Source organism: Microdochium trichocladiopsis (assembly GCF_020744255.1).
Source record: "Microdochium trichocladiopsis strain MPI-CAGE-CH-0230 chromosome Unknown B0I36scaffold_10, whole genome shotgun sequence".
Classification (NCBI taxonomy): Eukaryota; Fungi; Ascomycota; class Sordariomycetes; order Xylariales; family Microdochiaceae; genus Microdochium; species Microdochium trichocladiopsis.
The window spans coordinates 1,502,052-1,519,614 of record NW_025763553.1 but is presented as its reverse complement, the minus strand read 5'-3'; the positions used below and the strand labels follow the sequence as shown (position 1 = coordinate 1,519,614).

Here is a 17,563-nt window from a genome sequence, read left to right as displayed (position 1 = left end):
GGCTACCTAGGTAGGTGGCCGGGAATAACATCTCACGGGGCGGGAAGGGTTGCGGAGTTAATTGAGTCAGTGTCCGTAGAAGTAGTGTGGCTGAATACCATAAGCCAGGCAGCAACCTGCCTGTTCGCTGTCAACGTGACCGACTATTACGGCGACAATGACGACCACGTGAGGACTTTCCAGCAAGAGCCGTGCCCGGAGCCCATTGGTGGTTGGGCCGTCAAGGCCGGGCTGATTGATGGGTTGGCTGAGCCACGCTTGGTGTTGTCTCCGAAGTCGCCGGCCGATTACTCAAGAGTGCATGTGCTAAATTCTGCAACCCTTGACACTAACGGATTGCCCAGCCATATCCAACCACCCGCGCCGCCGTCACGAACTTCAAAGATTGAACAGAAGCCAGGCTGGCAGCCGTCTTTTCACTATCCGTAAGATATGTTACGCCTCCCTCATGCTAGCAACTACGTCTCTATAAGCAGCACATTGCGGGCGAAGTTTCCAGATGGAGCTCGATTGGTGGGTTCTGGATGACACGCAGGAGCTGTTGCAAAGCACATGATCGACAGGCCCAATCCATTCTCAGACGCATCCATGTAGTAGCCGCCGCCTCGCCTTCGATCCCCACCCACCCACCAGAGAGGGCGGGTTTACTGTTGCGACAGCGGCCCTTGTCCTCAACCTAGGGTGTGGGATGCTAGCCCCCAGCTTGACAGAAACTAAACTGGCTTTGTTCCCTTAGTCAGTCGGTACTCCTCGTCATCGTTTGCAGTGCTTTCCCTCTCTCTTTGTGCAAACAACAACTCCTCTCCAGAGACACGGCCGTGGGTATTGCTCCTTTCTCACCTAGCCTGCATCCGCCAAAAGGTTTCGACAGAAGGCCTGGTTCTACTGTTGCCGCGGTCTCGTCTTTGTGGTCGCCCCCGAAATCTCTTTTGTCTGCCATCCTTTACGCTTTTCCCATGAGAACATGACAAATCTGGACCCGATGTCAACGACATCTGAAAGCAAGCAGCCACCTGCCGATGGCCATCACGAAGAGCCAGGGCTGCTTTCAAGTACTAATGGCGGCATCAAACACGCGAAAATCGACTCAGCCCTCGATCCGAACGCTATTCGACACTTGTCACCAAGCCCGTTCTCCCAAAATGGGCGTTTCAGCCCTTTGAGCTTCCGGGAGACCTCACCGTGGCCAGAGACCCGCCAAGCTGCAGCACCACATGCGAGGTTATGGAAGCCCATTCAAAGATTCTGGAATGAGAATGCCGGTCCCATCATGGTGGCTCTCGCTCAGCTCTTCGCAGCTTTGATGAACCTCGCAACCAGAATTCTCGTCCTTGATGAGGATAGGCCGATGCATCCCATGCAGATATTGTGTGTTCGCATGGCGATCACGCTCATAGCATGCCTCGTGTGGATGAAGTGGCAGAAGACACCAGACGCCCCATTCGGCCCAAAAGGCCTTCGGCTGGTGCTGGTGGCCCGTGGCTTCTTCGGCTTCTTTGGCATATATGGGATGTGGTACTCGCTCAGATATCTGCCACTTGCGGACGCGACCGTCATCTCATTCCTGGCCCCGAATCTGTCAGGTTACATGTGCCACGTAATCCTACATGAGCCATACACGCGGACGGAGCAGCTCGCATCGATGCTGGCGCTCGGGGGTGTAGTTCTCATTACTCGACCACTTTCGTTGTTTCCGGGCCTGGGCGGTGAATCGAGTTCTGGGACTGGTGGCGAAGCCGCCATCGAGGCAGCCGTCAATGCTACTTTGTTGCTTATCAGGGCTGAAGAAGATCCAGATATGGCGGTGACGACTGCTCAGCGTCTCATTGCCATTGGGGCAGGGCTGATCGGCGTCCTGGGAGCCTCAATCGTCTTCACGATCTTGCGTTGGATTGGACAACGAGCGCACCCTTTGCACTCAGTGAACTACTTTTCTGGGGTCGCTACCGTTGTGGCGATCATCGCCTTGACCGTTGCCCCGATGCTCGATTATGATCAGCCCGACTTGCACTTTGCGCTGCCCTCTGGTTTTAAGCAGTGGGGACTCCTGTTAATGATTGGGACCTGCGGCTTTTCCCTTCAATTTCTGTTGAGCGCCGGTCTTGCGCGAGAGAAGAGTAATCGGGCCACTGCCATGGTCTACACGCACATGCTCTATGCTGCAGCCTTTGACAGGATATTCTTCCAGCACACTATGGGCGCCCTGAGTCTGGCTGGATGTGGCTGTATCCTAGGAAGCGCGGTTTGGGTGGCGATGACCAAGAACCCTGGCACGACTGCGAGTGAACGCGATATCGAGCATGGCATGGCTCCCGTTGGCGGTGTCGAGACGGTGCCCATGATGAGGGACGTGGACGGGATGGACTTGCAGGAACAACAGACGAGAGGCCGGAGCCGACGATGAGCAGGATCAGTGTTAATCTACTTGAAGGCTTGTAATGCGAAAAGCTAGGCTCCCTTGTACCCACTGGATATGGTGATGGACGTTGTATCGAAAGGATGATGGAATACGCCACTGCCAGAAAGTAATTGTGACCAACACTCTGTGAAGCATTGCATTGGTGATGGTGCACGGACCCACAATTGCCTTGCTCTGCGCTGTTGCAGGCGCAACCCAGGCGCGTCAGCTCCAGAAAAGTTTCGCGCAAGGCACCGCCCAGCTTGAGCTCATCGCCAGCCTTGCGCCGCAAGTGCTTGAACTACCCACCCAAGAACCCGACAACCACCAACCTCCAACCACCAACCTCTGATCAATCCACCACATCGCCGAGACCCCCGACCCTTTCGCACACAACGCTTTCCGTTATCGACCGGTAGCAGTCGCCAAAGACTGACACGTGCAGCCATGGTGCAGATCAGCGAGATCAAGGGCAACAACCGCGACAACCGCACCGCCGCCCACACCCACATCAAGGGCTTGGGCCTCAAGTCAGATGGCACGGCGGAGACACAGGCTGGCGGCTTCGTCGGCCAGGAGCAGGCTCGTGAGGTATGCGATACACGCGCAGCTGGTGTGACGTGCAGGACATCATTACTGGCCGAGATTGGGTTGCGCATGATTGCCAGCCCGCGTAGAGACTCTGGATCATGTCCCCCTTGCTAACCCTTGAGTACGTGTGTCGCATCACAATTAGGCTGCCGGTGTCGTCGTCGACTTGATTCGCGCACAGAAGATGGCCGGCCGAGGCGTGTTACTAGCTGGCGGGCCCGGCACAGGCAAGACCGCGCTTGCGCTCGCCCTCAGCCACGAGCTCGGCACCAAGATACCATTCTGCCCCATTGTTGGCAGCGAGATCTATTCCACAGAAGTCAAGAAGACAGAGGTCCTCATGGAGAACTTTCGGAGGGCGATTGGCCTCAAGGTCCGCGAGACCAAGGAGGTGTACGAAGGAGAGGTCACAGAGCTCACGCCGGAGGAAGCCGAGAACCCTCTTGGCGGCTACGGCAAGACTATCAGCACCTTGATGATCGGACTGAAGAGCGCGAAGGGCCAGAAGAAGCTGCGCCTCGACCCTAGCATATATGAGGCAATCCAGAAGGAGAGAGTCACCGTGGGTGATGTCATCTACATCGAGGCCAACACTGGCGCTTGCAAGCGCGTCGGTCGGTCAGACGCCTACGCCACAGAGTTTGATCTCGAAGCCGAAGAATACGTGCCTATTCCCAAGGGCGAAGTCCACAAGAAGAAGGAGATTGTGCAGGACGTCACGCTTCACGATCTCGACGTGGCAAACGCACGACCGCAGGGCGGTCAGGACATCATGAGCATGATGGGCCAACTGATGAAGCCGAAGATGACGGAAATCACAGACAAGCTTCGTGCGGAGATTAACAAGGTCGTCAGCAAGTACATCGACCAGGGTGTCGCAGAATTGGTCCCTGGTGTGCTCTTTATTGACGAGGTATGCCGAATAGCCCCTTCCCCCTTCGCCAACACTTATGCTAACCTTGCATCACAACGCAGGCTCACATGCTCGATATCGAATGCTTCACCTACCTCAACCGAGCACTGGAATCGAGTATCTCTCCCATTGTCGTGCTTGCATCCAATCGCGGCATGTGCACCATTCGTGGGACAGATGACGTCGTGGCAGCCCATGGCGTCCCTCCGGACTTCCTTGCCCGCCTGCTCATCATCCCAACAACCCCTTACGATGCTGATGAGATCAAACGTATCGTGCGCATCCGTGCGACAACTGAGAACGTCTCACTATCTGATGGCGCCCTCGACAAGATTGCGGAGCACGGTGTCCGCATCAGTCTGCGATACTGCCTCCAATTGCTCACGCCGGCAAGGTACGTATTTTTCTTTCTTTCTCGATGACGTGCATACCATGGGCAGATGCACGCCATGCGTTCTGAGCTATAAGCCCTGACACCCTCTTGAACAGCATCCTCGCTCGCGTAGGCGGTCGCGCGCAGATTGAAACGAACGACGTCGCCGAATGTGAAGAGCTATTCCTGGACGCCCGGCGAAGTGCTAGCCTACTCACTGGTGAGGCTGGCAAAGGCTTTTTGACGTAGAACCCCATGAGTCACAAGAGCACCATGGTTAAAATATTCTAGATTTCCTGCACACGGGCGCAGGATATTGGTAGGGCAACTCGGCATGCCTCATCCTGAAGGAGATGTGTAATTACTACATGTAGGGAAGCCACAGCGAATCGGCAGTTCACGCTGAGATGACCACGGCGGGAGGACGCCTCTAAACACCGGCGTTGACCCAATAGAGAGTTTTGGCCGTTTCGTACTACTCAAGGGACAGGCACATGTTTGCAAGACGGCTATCCAGGCGGAGCACGTTTGTTCTACCTTACTGACTAAGCACTTTGAAAATGCAGCCGATGGGGCCCGGCTGGTCACAAGCCAGTGGTACTACATGCCCAAGACGCCTCCACGGGTTATAGTTTGTGCGAGCAACGTCTGGAACGACTTGTACGGCGAGGCGCCTAGCTCGGAGCGATAGCCTTCGGGTCGAGGACAGATGACGACACGGAGCGGAAACAAAGGCCATGTTGGTCACACTTGTGCAAATCTTGCTGTCAGCCCCAAAACCATGATCCGCCTGTGGCCAGCGTTCAAGCTTGTGAGGAGTGCCCTGGGTATTTGCCTGATGCAACCGTTGTGTCCGTTTAGAGGGATGGCACGCAGATGCGATGAGGTTTGCTTGGTGCCGGTTGGTGTCGTGGTCCCAACTCGGTTGGAGTGAGTGACATTGTCCCTTTGCCGGCTCGTGCTAGCCTTGCGCTTGGTCCCCCAATGATGATGTGCGGGACCCCACGACGTGGGATTGATGCGGCTGCGGCTCCTGGTTTTCTTTGTTTGTGCAGGTGTTGTGCAGCAGCCTGCCGTGGCATGCAGGTCCCAGGTGCGGAAGGGGTGCCCATTCCAGAAGCAGCATTCCTTCGCCCGTTGTCTGACCCCGGTCTGTGGAGCCCAGTCAGTCAGTCACTTACACACGACACAAACAATCACTTCCTCTCGTCCGCCAATGACTGATTCCACGGCACCGGCGGCCATCCCATGAACAACGCATTCTTCCCCAAGACAAGCAGGCACCCTGCTGCATGCCTCAGTCGCATGGCCGCCCCTACGAACACACAAAGGCCTTTCTTTGTGCTGCATCCGGGTCGTCCATGTCAGTCATCTACCTACTCCATCGGGACAGTTGGGGTCTGCTGTCGACCGAGGCCCTCCAGCTCTCGAGCCCAAAGCGGCATCCATCTAGCTCAATCGACACTTGCTTGCTATCTGTGACAGTGCCACCGGGGACATCGATCCTCGTGCTCCATATGCTGGGTTCCTCTCTGGCAATCTAGATCTAGCTCTATCCCAGACGGGCGAAAGAGGCGCGGGACTGCCCGCCATACTTTCGACACCTCGCCTCAAAGCAGGAATAAAGGTAGTGCCAAGTCGTCTATCCGAGCCCAGAGCGACGGAGCATGATATACTGATGGCAGGTTCTGCTCCGGTATGGCGCCTGACGCAAAACCCTCCCGACTCAGGTAGACCACGGCCAGTCCCGAAAGGGCGAGATATAGACTTTCCGGGCTGGGTCCAGCTGTTCCGTTCGCGGCAAAGCACCCAGAGCGTAAAAGTGGGATGCTCAAGGGTTGCAAGGGAATAGTGTGCCAAAAGGACATGCAAAGCCATTGGGAGCCGCCAACAGAGCCTCGTCCCACCGGCGGCGCCGGGCCTTCTCGCCTGCCACTTCGTCCTCCAAGTCCGGCGGCTAGCCAAGCGCAAACGCTCCCATATCGGCAGTCCTTTGGTGTGGATCGCCGCTTAGGCTAGGCCGCGGCGCACTGGAGCTCATGGATGGGACGGGCAACCTGTTGATGCTGTCTCAGTGCCCCAGCTTGGGACATGTGCTCCCGAGACATGGCGTGGGCGCCAGGGCACTGCTTACAATGCCAGCCGCTCTCCTTTCGGCAGTTGCCACTGGCAGGCAGGATGGGTGGTCCAGCAACCGATTAGAAAACAATGGCTGCAAATGAATGCGACTCAGCCAGTCTGTGAAGATGGCGGCCGACTTTGTAGTGTGAGGCCAAGCATGCACAAAGGGTCCGTTGTGCGTGGCTTGCTGGAGAGGCTTGCCCGGACAAATGAAGCGGCCACGGACGGGCTTCATGACTGGATGCAAGCAGGGCCGCCACGGGCTGGACAATGCGGCGACAACCCGGCCAAGAATGAGAGCTAACATGGCAAGAGAGGGCCAAGAATGGAGCGAGCGGGAGCCAGATGTCAAAACAATCCCAGAGCGGCCCTCTGCAGCTGCATTCTGCCTGGAGCGCCGCCAGGCGGCGGCGATACACAGACGCCCAGGCAAGGTTCCGCCTCTTGGTTTGAGTGCCGTCCTGCTGAAGCTCTTACTCTGTGCTCGTGTCATGGCCTTTCGAGCTGTCACACGTCCGGACAGCGCACACTTTGTTTCCCCAACCTTGCTGCCGCGTCTTGTTGCCTTGGGCTGCATCCTCTTCTCCAGGCCGGCACCGGGATGACCGTCTGCTGCGATGTTCCTTCTCTCACCAGCCACTCACACCTAGCTTGAGGAGATTTGCACACAACTATTCGCAGCCGGTCGACCGCAAGGCGAGAGCTGCTGGCGCCCCTAGATCTAGTCCCTATTGTTATCCTCAGCCGATCCCTCCTGCCCAGGTACGACCAACAACAGTAACCTTGCACCCCGGACATTCTTCGCCTCTCTTTTAGTCCTTTTCCTCTCATAAACCACCCTCGACCACAAGATTCCATAGTTTTTCTCTTGTCTTTGCAAGCAACCACATTTTCTTCACCTCATGGGACAACATTCGCTCCTTCTCGCTCACTGCTATTCCCATCGTCCGCCCTGCACAACCCTGCTGCTCGCCCTCCCAAGACATTGCCTGCTTCTCACAAAGAAGTCAACCTTAATCCCCTCGCCCCATCCCATCTCCGGCCTGCCTGATATCATCAGCGCCTGCCGCCCCTTGCACGATTCGGTTTGGCTTTGTTGCCTGTCAACTCTCTGAAGCTCGAGACAATCATTCCACTGGCACCTTCGACTTCATTCGTGGTCATCACTGCCGATCATCTTGTTCTTGTCTTATAGTCGCTGGCACGCCTGACGTCGGATCGTCAGATCTGCTGTCCCGTCTTGTCGACCCTCCGGAGCGATCGGATCCGCCATACGGCACTCAAACGGAGCCCTTTCTCGGAAAGTCTGATCCATCACTGGGGGCTCTGCAATCGTCCCCCAAGTCGAGTCCCCGTTGGACAGCCTCTTATAAACCCTCTCCCCTGGGCTTTGCCGTATCTGATGCGATAGGGTGCACTGCAACTCTGCGTCATCGCCCCGAGTCGCGCCGCCATAGGAACAAAGCCGGGAGGCACATGACTTGAGAAACTAAGCCGTCTTTTGTCGCAGTTCATCATGCTCGATGCTCCCCTTCAACACCACTACCGCACTAGGAGAGCCAGCGCCATAGAATCGCTCAAGGAGAGCCAGAAGGCAGTAGAGGCCCACGACTCGTCGTCCGCGTCCGACTCTTTCTCAGACTCGCTGTCGTCAAGCCCGGTGAGCACGGCCAGCACGGCCAGCACGTCGCGGGACGTCCACCAGGGCGTGAGCAAGCGGCCTTTGAGCAGTAGTCGGCCTAGCCAATTGGCAAAGACCAGCCCACAGAAGCAGCACCAGCAGCAGCCCGGCATGGCAACAATGACAGACGGCCATCCTCGCCACTACCCGCACCTCCATCTTCCCCAGCTCCTTCCCCACGGACAGCGACAGCCGCACACTCTCCAACCATCACACCACCATCACCAGCATTCTCGTCACTCCTTGCTCCTCTCCCACCATGGTGGCGCGCGCAGCGAATACGGTGACATACCCGGAAGCCCAGCTCCTGTGATCGATAGGCCTGCTTCGGCTGCTGCGCATCTGGGCTACGGACCCGACTTTGGCCGGTCGAGCCCCCATCTCTTTGAGGGAAGCAGCAGCCGTCCAAGCTTCCCTAGTAATGACAACATTAATCCCAGAAGTATCACAAGCGCACCTCCAGGCACCGCCACTCCTCGCGGAGGCGCATATCAGGATGCCCCTCAGACACCGGCGTCGCCAGGTCGTATGTCCACGGATTCGACTGGAAGTGGCCAGGCTTCGCTGAAGCGTGGCCGCTCGAGAGAGATCAAAGACGAGCGCCAGGAGCCGACCGCGCAGCCGCTTAGCCTCGCTGCATACGGGCTGGAACCGCGCAGTCGCAAGGGGGAAACGCGACGGACCCAAGGCCACCAGGAGATGAACCTCTATTCGGGTGCCGACAATAGCACGATGACGACACATTCTGACAGTAGGGGCCCGCCCTCTGCCTCGTCATCCGGCAGTGCGGACGTCGCATCGAGTGCTGGCCACTATGCTCCAATCGCTACTGCTACAGCTGGCAGTGGAGGCTCAAACGTGGCAGGAGGCAACGCCAGTGGTCGTGAGCTGATCTGTCTTTGCACAAGAGCGCCAAAGGTCCCCCGACCTCGAAATGGTAAGTTGGCAATGACTTGGTCCTTTTGGAGCTACGGTCGGTCTCACTGCGAGGGCTTCATTGATGGGCAGCTGGTCACAGCATCTGTGTATTCTCGCAAGCCACCGAGGCGAGACTTTCCGTCTATGAGTGTAACTAACCTTGCCTTCGATGCTTCTAGCATTCATCCTGTACCGTCAACACCATCAGGCAAACGTTGCTGCCAACAATCCAGGACTTGCGAACCCAGAAATCTCCAAGCTCATTGGGGAACAATGGCGTGATCAGCCCGACGAGGTCAAAGAGAGCTGGAAGAGGCTAGCAGAGGAGGAGAAGATTCGACATCAACAGCAATATCCCGACTATCGGTATCAGCCTCGACGGGGAGGCAAGTCAGGTGCTTCCCATGGCGGCGGTGCTCGAACTGTCGTGGCTGGCGGTGACGATCCTGGCCGCTGCAACAAATGCGGAGGTAGGTATATAGCGACACCACGAACCCCAAGCACACCGTACACTCCCGCAACTGGAGATGCTTCCACGCCAGGGACCGCATCGGGATCTGGCGGCCCAGGAAGCGGAGGAAGCGGGTATGCGTACTTTCCGCCCGGTGGCCGTGCCCTTGAGTCGGAGCATCTGCGACGGGGCTCGATCAGTAGTATAGGCAGTGGAGATTCCCATGCGAGGCGATACAACACTCAGGCTCAATATCCGCTGGCAAATATCAATGAGGATTATGCCGCTCACCAGCAACATCAGGCCTCGCCTGGGGAGATGGCGTCCCCTGATTCCAAGCGACGCCGTTACAATAACAGCAGCACGTACCCGATGTCACCCCCGGCGGCAGGGAACTATACTCATGTCGATCCACGCTACCAGCAGTACCAAGGCTGGCAGCCGACTAGCCAGCCTTCCGGTGGTGCCTTGACATATGGTTCTGCACAAGTTCCTCGCGGTGAATCGGCCACGTTGTCTCATCAAGACGCTCACACCGGACTTTACGGGCAGCCTCCACAATATCACCGCTCACAACAAGCACCATCCAGGCCACAGCAACACCATCCCTTGTCTATGTCACAGACACATGGAGGCCCATCTCAAGGTAGCCACGCTCAGCAGCAGCAGCATCAAGCGCCACAGCTGGGTGCGCCGTTCGATGAGTCTCTTCGACTTCCTCCACTACAGCCACAGATTCCGCAGTCTACTTCCACGTCTGCAGGCGGACCACTCACCTACGATAGGAGCATAACAGATCGCCAGTATCAGCAAGGTCAACAGACAGAACCGAGAGGTCTGGGTATGAGCTCCACGGAAGCGTCTCGACATCCGCTGCAGACCGGGGCGACACAGCAACAGCATGACCAAAAGAGCTGGTCTCAGGCGCAATATCAGAGCCACTCGGAAGGACACAGCCAAAGCTTACGGCATGCTCAAGACTATTTCCAGCCACGTCAGTCTGCTGAGCTCGGACAACCACCAAGGCGGGAAGCAGTTTCATCCCGTGACCGGACAAGGTCCTCTTTCTTGGGCAAACTGGAAGCCCTCAGGTCAATCCACCCGCCGCTGAGCACACAGCAAAGTCGATCATCCGAGACTCGTGGACCGGTGATTGCTGTAGAGGGGGCTGATATTGACGTCATAAGAGCTGTCTCGCGGGTCATCGAGACAGCGTTACTTGTGTCTCAAGACTGTGCTGTCAAGGTGTGGTCGGATGAGAGCCTCGCCTCTGTGTACGACAATTTGGAGGACAGGACACAAGCGTCCCTGCCAAAGTACATGTCCAAGATGCTGCGGTGGCACGAGACTTCGGAAGAGCTTGTCAACTATATTACTCATCACCCGCCAAAGCAGGCTGCTGCTGGACAAAGCGCAGCCTCCGTGGCTGTCGACCCGTCCAAGATGCCGGTGGCCATAGTGTCGACGGGCTATAGCCTCACCATCAGTGATAGGTGGGCAGCGGCATTGCAGCAGCCAGGCTTGATGGAGCCGTACAGCGACGAGGAGCACTGGCGCTGGATAGCGGCTTTATGGCGCGGTATTGTTGGTGCCGATCTCACCATCTACGTCCGCGAGCGGCAGGGCTCTAGCAACGACGCGGCCGGCAGCAACGGCGGTCACGGTGGTGTCGAGCTGTTGACTGCCTCTGCCGTCTCCGCGAGCAACAGTCCCACTGGCGCAAGCGGCGGGCCGACGAGGGCCGCGCAGAGCGGCGAAGATGCTTGCGTCATGGTGGTTACGCTGGAGAAGGGTCGCGGGCTGGATGAGAAGCTGGAGCGCCGGCTCGGGTTCGAGATTATGGAATGGGTGCGCGGCGGCGGATTCAGTGCGGCCGCGACGCTGCGGCAGCTCAGCGCCACGGCGCTCGCCGGGGTGTCGTGAGTGGACGAGGCGCGCAGCCGTATGTGTATATATGATGGTCTGCATTGGCTTGGGTGGTGGCAGTGGTGGGGTGTGTTGGATATTTTGTTCCTCGTTTCGCTTTCCTCATTTTTAGAAAGACAAAATACCCCACGGTTGAACCATACAGCAGAATAATTCGTAGAACATAATGTCTACACAGTCTAACTACCCAAAGAGAACAATAAGTCCCAGGAATGACAATCCCTAGTACATGGTGTGCAGACGAGAACGAACCAAGCCAGATTACACAAATCGTGTAGGCAAGCGTGCACAACAAATGAAAGAAATAAGTTAGGACGATCGATTATTTTTCTTTCTTCTTTCTCCTTTTTTCTTTTTCTTTTTCTAACCAGGAGTAAGACGCGGATTATATTTACGCGCGCGAAAGGTCAAGATAAGCGAGGTACAACGAAAAGTATATGTATATATATATAACGTAACCCACGGGTGACCCGCCCACACGGGTGACCCGCCCACTTTCCGGGCTATCGTCCGACAATATATAAGTCAATTCAACCATAACGCCTCAAATCAATTGAAACTATTCAGAATCCTCTTCTTCAGAGGCAGATACAACTTTCTGACACGTACGAGCATTATGACCGGGCTCGCTGCAGACGCCACATCGTCGCGCGCGCGTTTCGGGCCTCCTCGTACGACCACTATTCTGACTCGTTTCCGCTATTAACTGCTGCGTCACATCGATTTGAGCCTTCAAATCCTTTGCCTGATCAATCGTGAGGGACCCTCCTTTCTGTAGCTGCTTTCTTTTCGTACGACGACGGCGGCTAAGGCGGTCATTTGCATCTCGAAGTTCGGCGAGCTCTTGGCGTATAAGGTCCTGCTCGTGTACCATCATTATAACTCCTTTTTCCAGCTGCCGTAGGCTCTCAACAATGGACGACGGTGAGCTATTCTGGTGTCGTATGATGCGATTTTTAATATACTTCGTCTGCGATTCGGTCTCAATTGGGTTGTTCGGCGTCTTTGAAACCCATGGGGGTGGTAGTCCAGCAGAGGAACCAGGTGGTGTCGGCGTATGAAACTTCATATCTAGCTGCGAAATCACATAATTCGGGTCGTACGGTACTAGGCCTGTCGCTCTAAAGCCTGCCTGGATGTTTGATTTGGTCATTGCAGCGTCGTACGCCTTATAAAAGGCTGGGAGGAAGTCCTCCTTTGAAACGTGGGTTACGTGCGCCCGCATTAGACCTTCGATTTCTTTACCGTACGCCCGTTTCAGAGGTCCAAAACACCCAACATCGAGAGGCTGGAGCTTATGCGACGAATGAGCAGGCATACAGAGCGTGATAATATTCTGTTCCTTGCAGTAGAGCTCGAAATCGACGGAATGGTGGCTCTCGTGGCCGTCGAGGATAAGGAGGCGGTGGGTACCCTTCGTACGACTCTTTGTATGGAAATCAAAGTGTTTTACCCATTCTAGGCCTCTCTCGTTCGTCGTCCAACCGTTTTCTGAAAGCGCGATTACCCAGTCGGCCGGTAGAGGGCTATTCGCGGTCCAGGAGTCGAGGTGGACCTTCCCGGCGAAGATAATGTACGGCGGGATTGAATAGCCGTACGACGCGATACCCTGGATTACTGTAACCCATTCCTGATTACCTTGTTGTACGGCTCTTGGCCTCCCGCGTCGATCGGAGGTCGTAACAACAGTTTCGGCGGAGATTTTGCCCATCGCGAAGCCCGTTTCGTCGAAGTTGTAGATATCGTCATCGTGGATCCCGTATTTCGCGATTATGTTTTGTACGAGCTCAAACCACGCGCGATACGCGTCTGGATCTTCGCAGAGGACTCTCTGGTAGTCGATTCTTCGATTAAAACGCGTACGGAGCTCTGATCGTCGTCGTACGAAGGTTGAGGCCCAGTTCGTTCCGACACGCGGCGCGTCGCGTACGGCGAGGAGTCGATCCGCCATTTCTCGAACACCACTAAGTCGCGGTGGAAATGATCGCGAACCTAGGTCGATTACGTATCGTATAATACTCTCCTCTTCGTACGAAGTCAATTTCTGGCAGGGTGGTCGGGTATCGCGTTTTTGCTGTGCGCCGCGTTTTCGGTCGCGAAGTGTCGTACGAGGGACTTTGTAGATCTGCGCAGCCTTTCGTACGCTTAATTTTGGATCGGATTGAAGCGCGTTTAGCGCTAGAATAATGTCGCCTTCATTCGATTGCTGTGGCATGATTTTTGGTGGAGGAATATGGGATTGAAGATAGCTTGTACAGAAAGATTGGGAAAGTGGGCGGGTCACCCGTGTGGGCGGGTCACCCGTGGGTTACGTTATATATATGTACAAACCCCATATCGAACAAAAAGATGACGGCGATCCTGGTGTCTGTCTGGCATGGCAAGAATGGGCACAGAAACTTTAAAGAGGGGGATAAAAAACACAAGAGGAGTGTTACCCGCTGGCAGCGGTACTCTTCTGTCTGGGTTGCTGGGTTGGTGGCCACCCAAGGCCGCGCCCGGGTGGCGACGCATGCATGTATGCACCTGCGAAGAACCGAAGAAAAAAAAACCCCCCAAAGAAGAGATAGAGAGAGAAAGAGAGAGAAGAAGGACCAAACGAAACGAACGGGCTTGTCTGTCCGTCTGTCTGCCGCTGTGACCGGGGCGGGGTGCTGTGTTTAGCAAAAAGCGGTGATTGGCTAGATGCAGGCTGCTCTTTCCTTTCTGGGAAAGCGGGTCACCTGGCGGTTTTGAGCCGGGGGCTGCAGCTGTGGCTGCTGCAGGCTGTCCCGTCGGATGCCTGTCATTGAACGACACCCGACATTGGCATGATAGCTCTTCCACAAATTACTGCACAGGATCGAAGGCATCCAAATTACCTGTATAACCTCGCGCAGAAAAAGCTTTACAGTTGGGATGTTTTTTTTCATTATTTCGTGTGTCTGCATGAGACAATGCTAAGCCAACCAATACGGAATACAATCGCTTTTCTGCGCTGCGAGCTGGGTGTCGTCTGCTCGCCCTTCCGCAAAGTGATGGGGAAAACAACTATTTCATGCCAGTGTGCTGAGATGCTATGATCCAAATTCATGAACGCCAAATGCTCCCTTGCGATAAAAATCCCCAGAATGCCGGAAAGGAATCGTACAAGGCTGATAAATAGCACCCTCGCTATGTTCGAACATGAAAAAACAAGGTATGGATCGCTCGCAGTCATGATGCTTTTGACAATGTGTTCGGACAAGGAGAGACTATGCTGAAGACGAAGGCTTTCGTAAAACAAAATTCGAGACTTCATTCGAGATGGTCGCCTCCGGTAAATGTCGTCTTGTCGTTGCGGTCCGAGCTGGTTAGAGGCCGCGCTTGAACATGTAGCTGCCGTACATGCCACCCACATCTGCCACGGCGACAGGGACCTTGCGCATGCCCCAATAGCTGGCGCCCATCTTCCAGCTTCGAGCACCGGAGTCCCCAGCACCACTGTCTGGTCGACGCACGATCCAAGCGCGGCTGCCAAACTCGGTGATAGACCAGCCGGCGTTGCCAAGTACTGGAGACTTCGACAGCCGCCGGTATAGCTCGTCTGCCACTTCGACCACCTCGAGCGGGGCCGAATGCCGCTTCATGATACTGCACTGGGATGAGAACAGAGCGCTGAGGTCCAGCTCGCCACCAATGTAATCCGAAAGGTCAAGGTACTTCAAGGTGTGCGGAACCCAGGCCAACTGCGCCTTCACTTCGCCGTCCATGTCGACATCCTCGTCCTCATCAACAGGCTCAGGGTCGGGGACGAACAGCCTATCCATATCGACAACTTTGAGCCCTCTTCCGAGAGCAAGCTCTTCGAGATGCTTGGTCAGAGGGCGCAGTAAAGGAATGTGTGCCGGCGTCATCTTGCTGCCCTTCAAACTCAATGATCGCAGAGTGTGCGGCATGATCGCCAGTAGCCGAGACGTATCCTCCTCGTCGAAAATCTGGTGGCTGCGGAAATCGGCAGCCAGGCTGAGATAGACTAGAGTGTCCTTGACAGCTGGGTGGTAAGTCAAGAATTCGATGATCCCATCAGCCGTGAGACCGTTGCACTTGGCGAGGTTCAGGTGTGTGATGCGTGCTGTGTAGGGAATAGAGTGCAGAGCTTCGTCGGAAATGCGTGTGCCGGCAACATCCAGGTGAGTCAAATTGGTGAGCCGAGGCAGGATAGTATCAAAGACTGCGGGTGGCAGGTTGACGCAACGGTGCAGCGACAAACGCGAGATAGACAGGGGCATGGTCCAGTCCACGTCATCCTGCACGAATGCTGTCATGGCGGTCCGGAAGAGTGCCGAGGAGCATCCGCACAAGTCGACAGCCTTGAGCCGCGGCAGGTCAAAGAAGAGCTTCTTGAGGACATTGATGTCGATCTCGTCGTCAATGTACTCTTGAGCAAGGAACTCGCGCAGATGGGGTGTTAGCTCCAGGCATTGAAGAAGCGTCTCTGGTGTCAGGTTCCGTGTGCTTGCTCGCTCCTTGGCTGACAAGAAAAGCGACATGGGGTTGAAGTGGCTGAAGTCGAGGCGACGGACGATGGTGCCAAGCTCCTGGTTCTGTGTAACATGAGAGAGAAACTTGCGGAAGATCCTCGAGTGGGGGATGGTAATGTTCTTGTACAGAGCGTTCAAAGTAGCAGTGTGCAGCGTCCTGGACGTCAACAGCAGGGACATCAGGTCGACGTTCCGGGCAGTCTCGCCATTGGGTGGCACGTCAAGCACCAGCATCTCAATGATGGGGCCTACAAGCAGGGTCAGTACTGGGGTGGCAAGGACGTTGACAAAGTCACGTGTGACGGAAGACTTACCTAGGATCTCGACGGGCAGGCGCTCGATGGGAGCGGTGCCAGGGGCGGGCCGGCCTGGAGACCGGGGCTTCTTGGGAGTCGAGGGGGCGGACCAGACGACCTTGAGGGACTGGAGATCTCCAAAGCTCCTGCTGGCGAGCTTGCCCTTGACATCGATGGCCTTCCATCCCTGGAAGCTGTCGGCAGCGACAGCAGGGACCCAGCAGCCATGGAGGCGGCTATGAGGCTGGGTCAGAGGCGTCTGGAAATGGGTGATGGTAGAGGTGAGGGTGGTGGTGGCCATGGTATCAAGCTTGTGGGAGGCCGGCCGGGACAGAGGAGGCGAGGGGGGCGGCGAGGAGTCGTCAATGGCAGCCTCGTCACCACTAGAGCTGTCTGCGGCGAGGTGGAGGTGGGAGAAGGACGAGATCTTTGAGCTGGTGAAGGACTGGGCTAGGCCGGCATCGTCCTCGCGGACAGAGGAGAAGGAGGAGCGGGCAGATTTATTATCAGGCGAGAGCAGGCCGGCCAGCCTGGTGCCGGCAGCCATGGTGGTGGCAGGGGCCGGCTTTGGCGGTTGATCCTGGGGATGGTGGGGCCGGGCGGCGTGAAGCATCTGTGCTTGTACAGGCTAGGTCGCGCAGAGTGGTTGGTGTAGTGTAATGTAATGTAATGTAATGGAAATGGCAGGTGCGAGAAGAGGGGAGCAGAGTTGCGTGCTTGCGTGTGGAGGAACAGACAGACAGACAGACAGTCAGTCAGGCAGGTAGGCAGGTAGGCAGTCACACGATGGTGGTTTGCTGCTGCAGGAGGTTGCCCCTGCGCGTGCCTTGCTAGTCCCGAGAGCTAGGCTGGGCCTATTATTATTGGGATTGTTTCTCGGTCGTCGGTGACGGGGCTCTGCGCACACTTGCAAGCCCGGAGCTCCTGGTGCCCAATGAGCGGCGCTCGAGGGCGGGCGTGGTGGCTCCGGGCGCGCTGAAAATTTGACAGCCCCGGGGATTGCGTTAGTCACCGCTGCCATTCGTTAGGTAAGAGCTTGCCATTTCGCGGGGAGCAGCGCCAATGGGGCATTCCAGAAGGCCGGCCCGGCCCAAGTCATCATCCATGGGTGCCGCTGTCGTCAACGGCATGTCACATACCTGACGGACCTTGAGGTATGTATGTGCTTGACGTCTCACTCGCTGGCGGCTCGCCGCGGTGGTCGCTCCCTCTACACAATGATGCTGCGACCCGGGCAGGCGCTGGCTGTCGTGATCATGTCCTGCGACAACCCCAGACATCCTCCTGAACACGGAACAGGACATGAGCACGGCCTCTGATCATGTTCATGTCCACCGATCTCTGTCGTCTGCCGAGCCCGCAAAGGGGCGAGCGACCCTGGGCCAGTTGCGGG

At 56.3% G+C, this 17,563-nt stretch overlaps 4 protein-coding genes across 4 annotated transcripts; 3 read left to right on the top strand and 1 right to left on the bottom strand.

Annotated features, from left to right (window-relative positions):
- Nucleotides 1-484: 484 nt before the first annotated feature.
- Nucleotides 485-2,552, top strand: B0I36DRAFT_333947 (uncharacterized protein). The gene has a single exon (XM_046155287.1). The coding sequence runs from the start codon at nt 965-967 to the stop codon at nt 2,402-2,404; it is 1,440 nt and encodes a 479-aa protein (XP_046007385.1). The 5' UTR covers nt 485-964; the 3' UTR covers nt 2,405-2,552.
- Nucleotides 2,553-2,596: 44 nt separating this feature from the next.
- Nucleotides 2,597-4,412, top strand: B0I36DRAFT_333946 (TIP49 C-terminus-domain-containing protein). Its single transcript, XM_046155286.1, has 3 exons — nt 2,597-2,989; nt 3,135-3,902; nt 3,965-4,412. Exons 1-3 carry the CDS (start codon nt 2,846-2,848, stop codon nt 4,322-4,324), a joined length of 1,272 nt encoding a protein of 423 aa, XP_046007384.1. The 5' UTR covers nt 2,597-2,845; the 3' UTR covers nt 4,325-4,412.
- A 3,500-nt stretch (nt 4,413-7,912) lies between these two features.
- Nucleotides 7,913-11,369, top strand: B0I36DRAFT_393436 (uncharacterized protein; the record flags this gene model as incomplete). The annotated part of the gene is given in 3 exon segments (XM_046161467.1): nt 7,913-9,014; nt 9,175-9,465; nt 9,478-11,369. The coding sequence occupies 3 exon segments, from the start codon at nt 7,913-7,915 to the stop codon at nt 11,367-11,369; spliced, it is 3,285 nt and encodes a 1,094-aa protein (XP_046007383.1).
- Nucleotides 11,370-14,704: 3,335 nt separating this feature from the next.
- Nucleotides 14,705-16,717, bottom strand: B0I36DRAFT_252846 (uncharacterized protein; the record flags this gene model as incomplete). Its single annotated transcript, XM_046150712.1, has 2 exons — nt 14,705-16,122; nt 16,189-16,717. The coding sequence occupies 2 exons, from the start codon at nt 16,715-16,717 to the stop codon at nt 14,705-14,707; spliced, it is 1,947 nt and encodes a 648-aa protein (XP_046007382.1).
- Between the last annotated feature and the right edge of the window lie 846 nt (nt 16,718-17,563).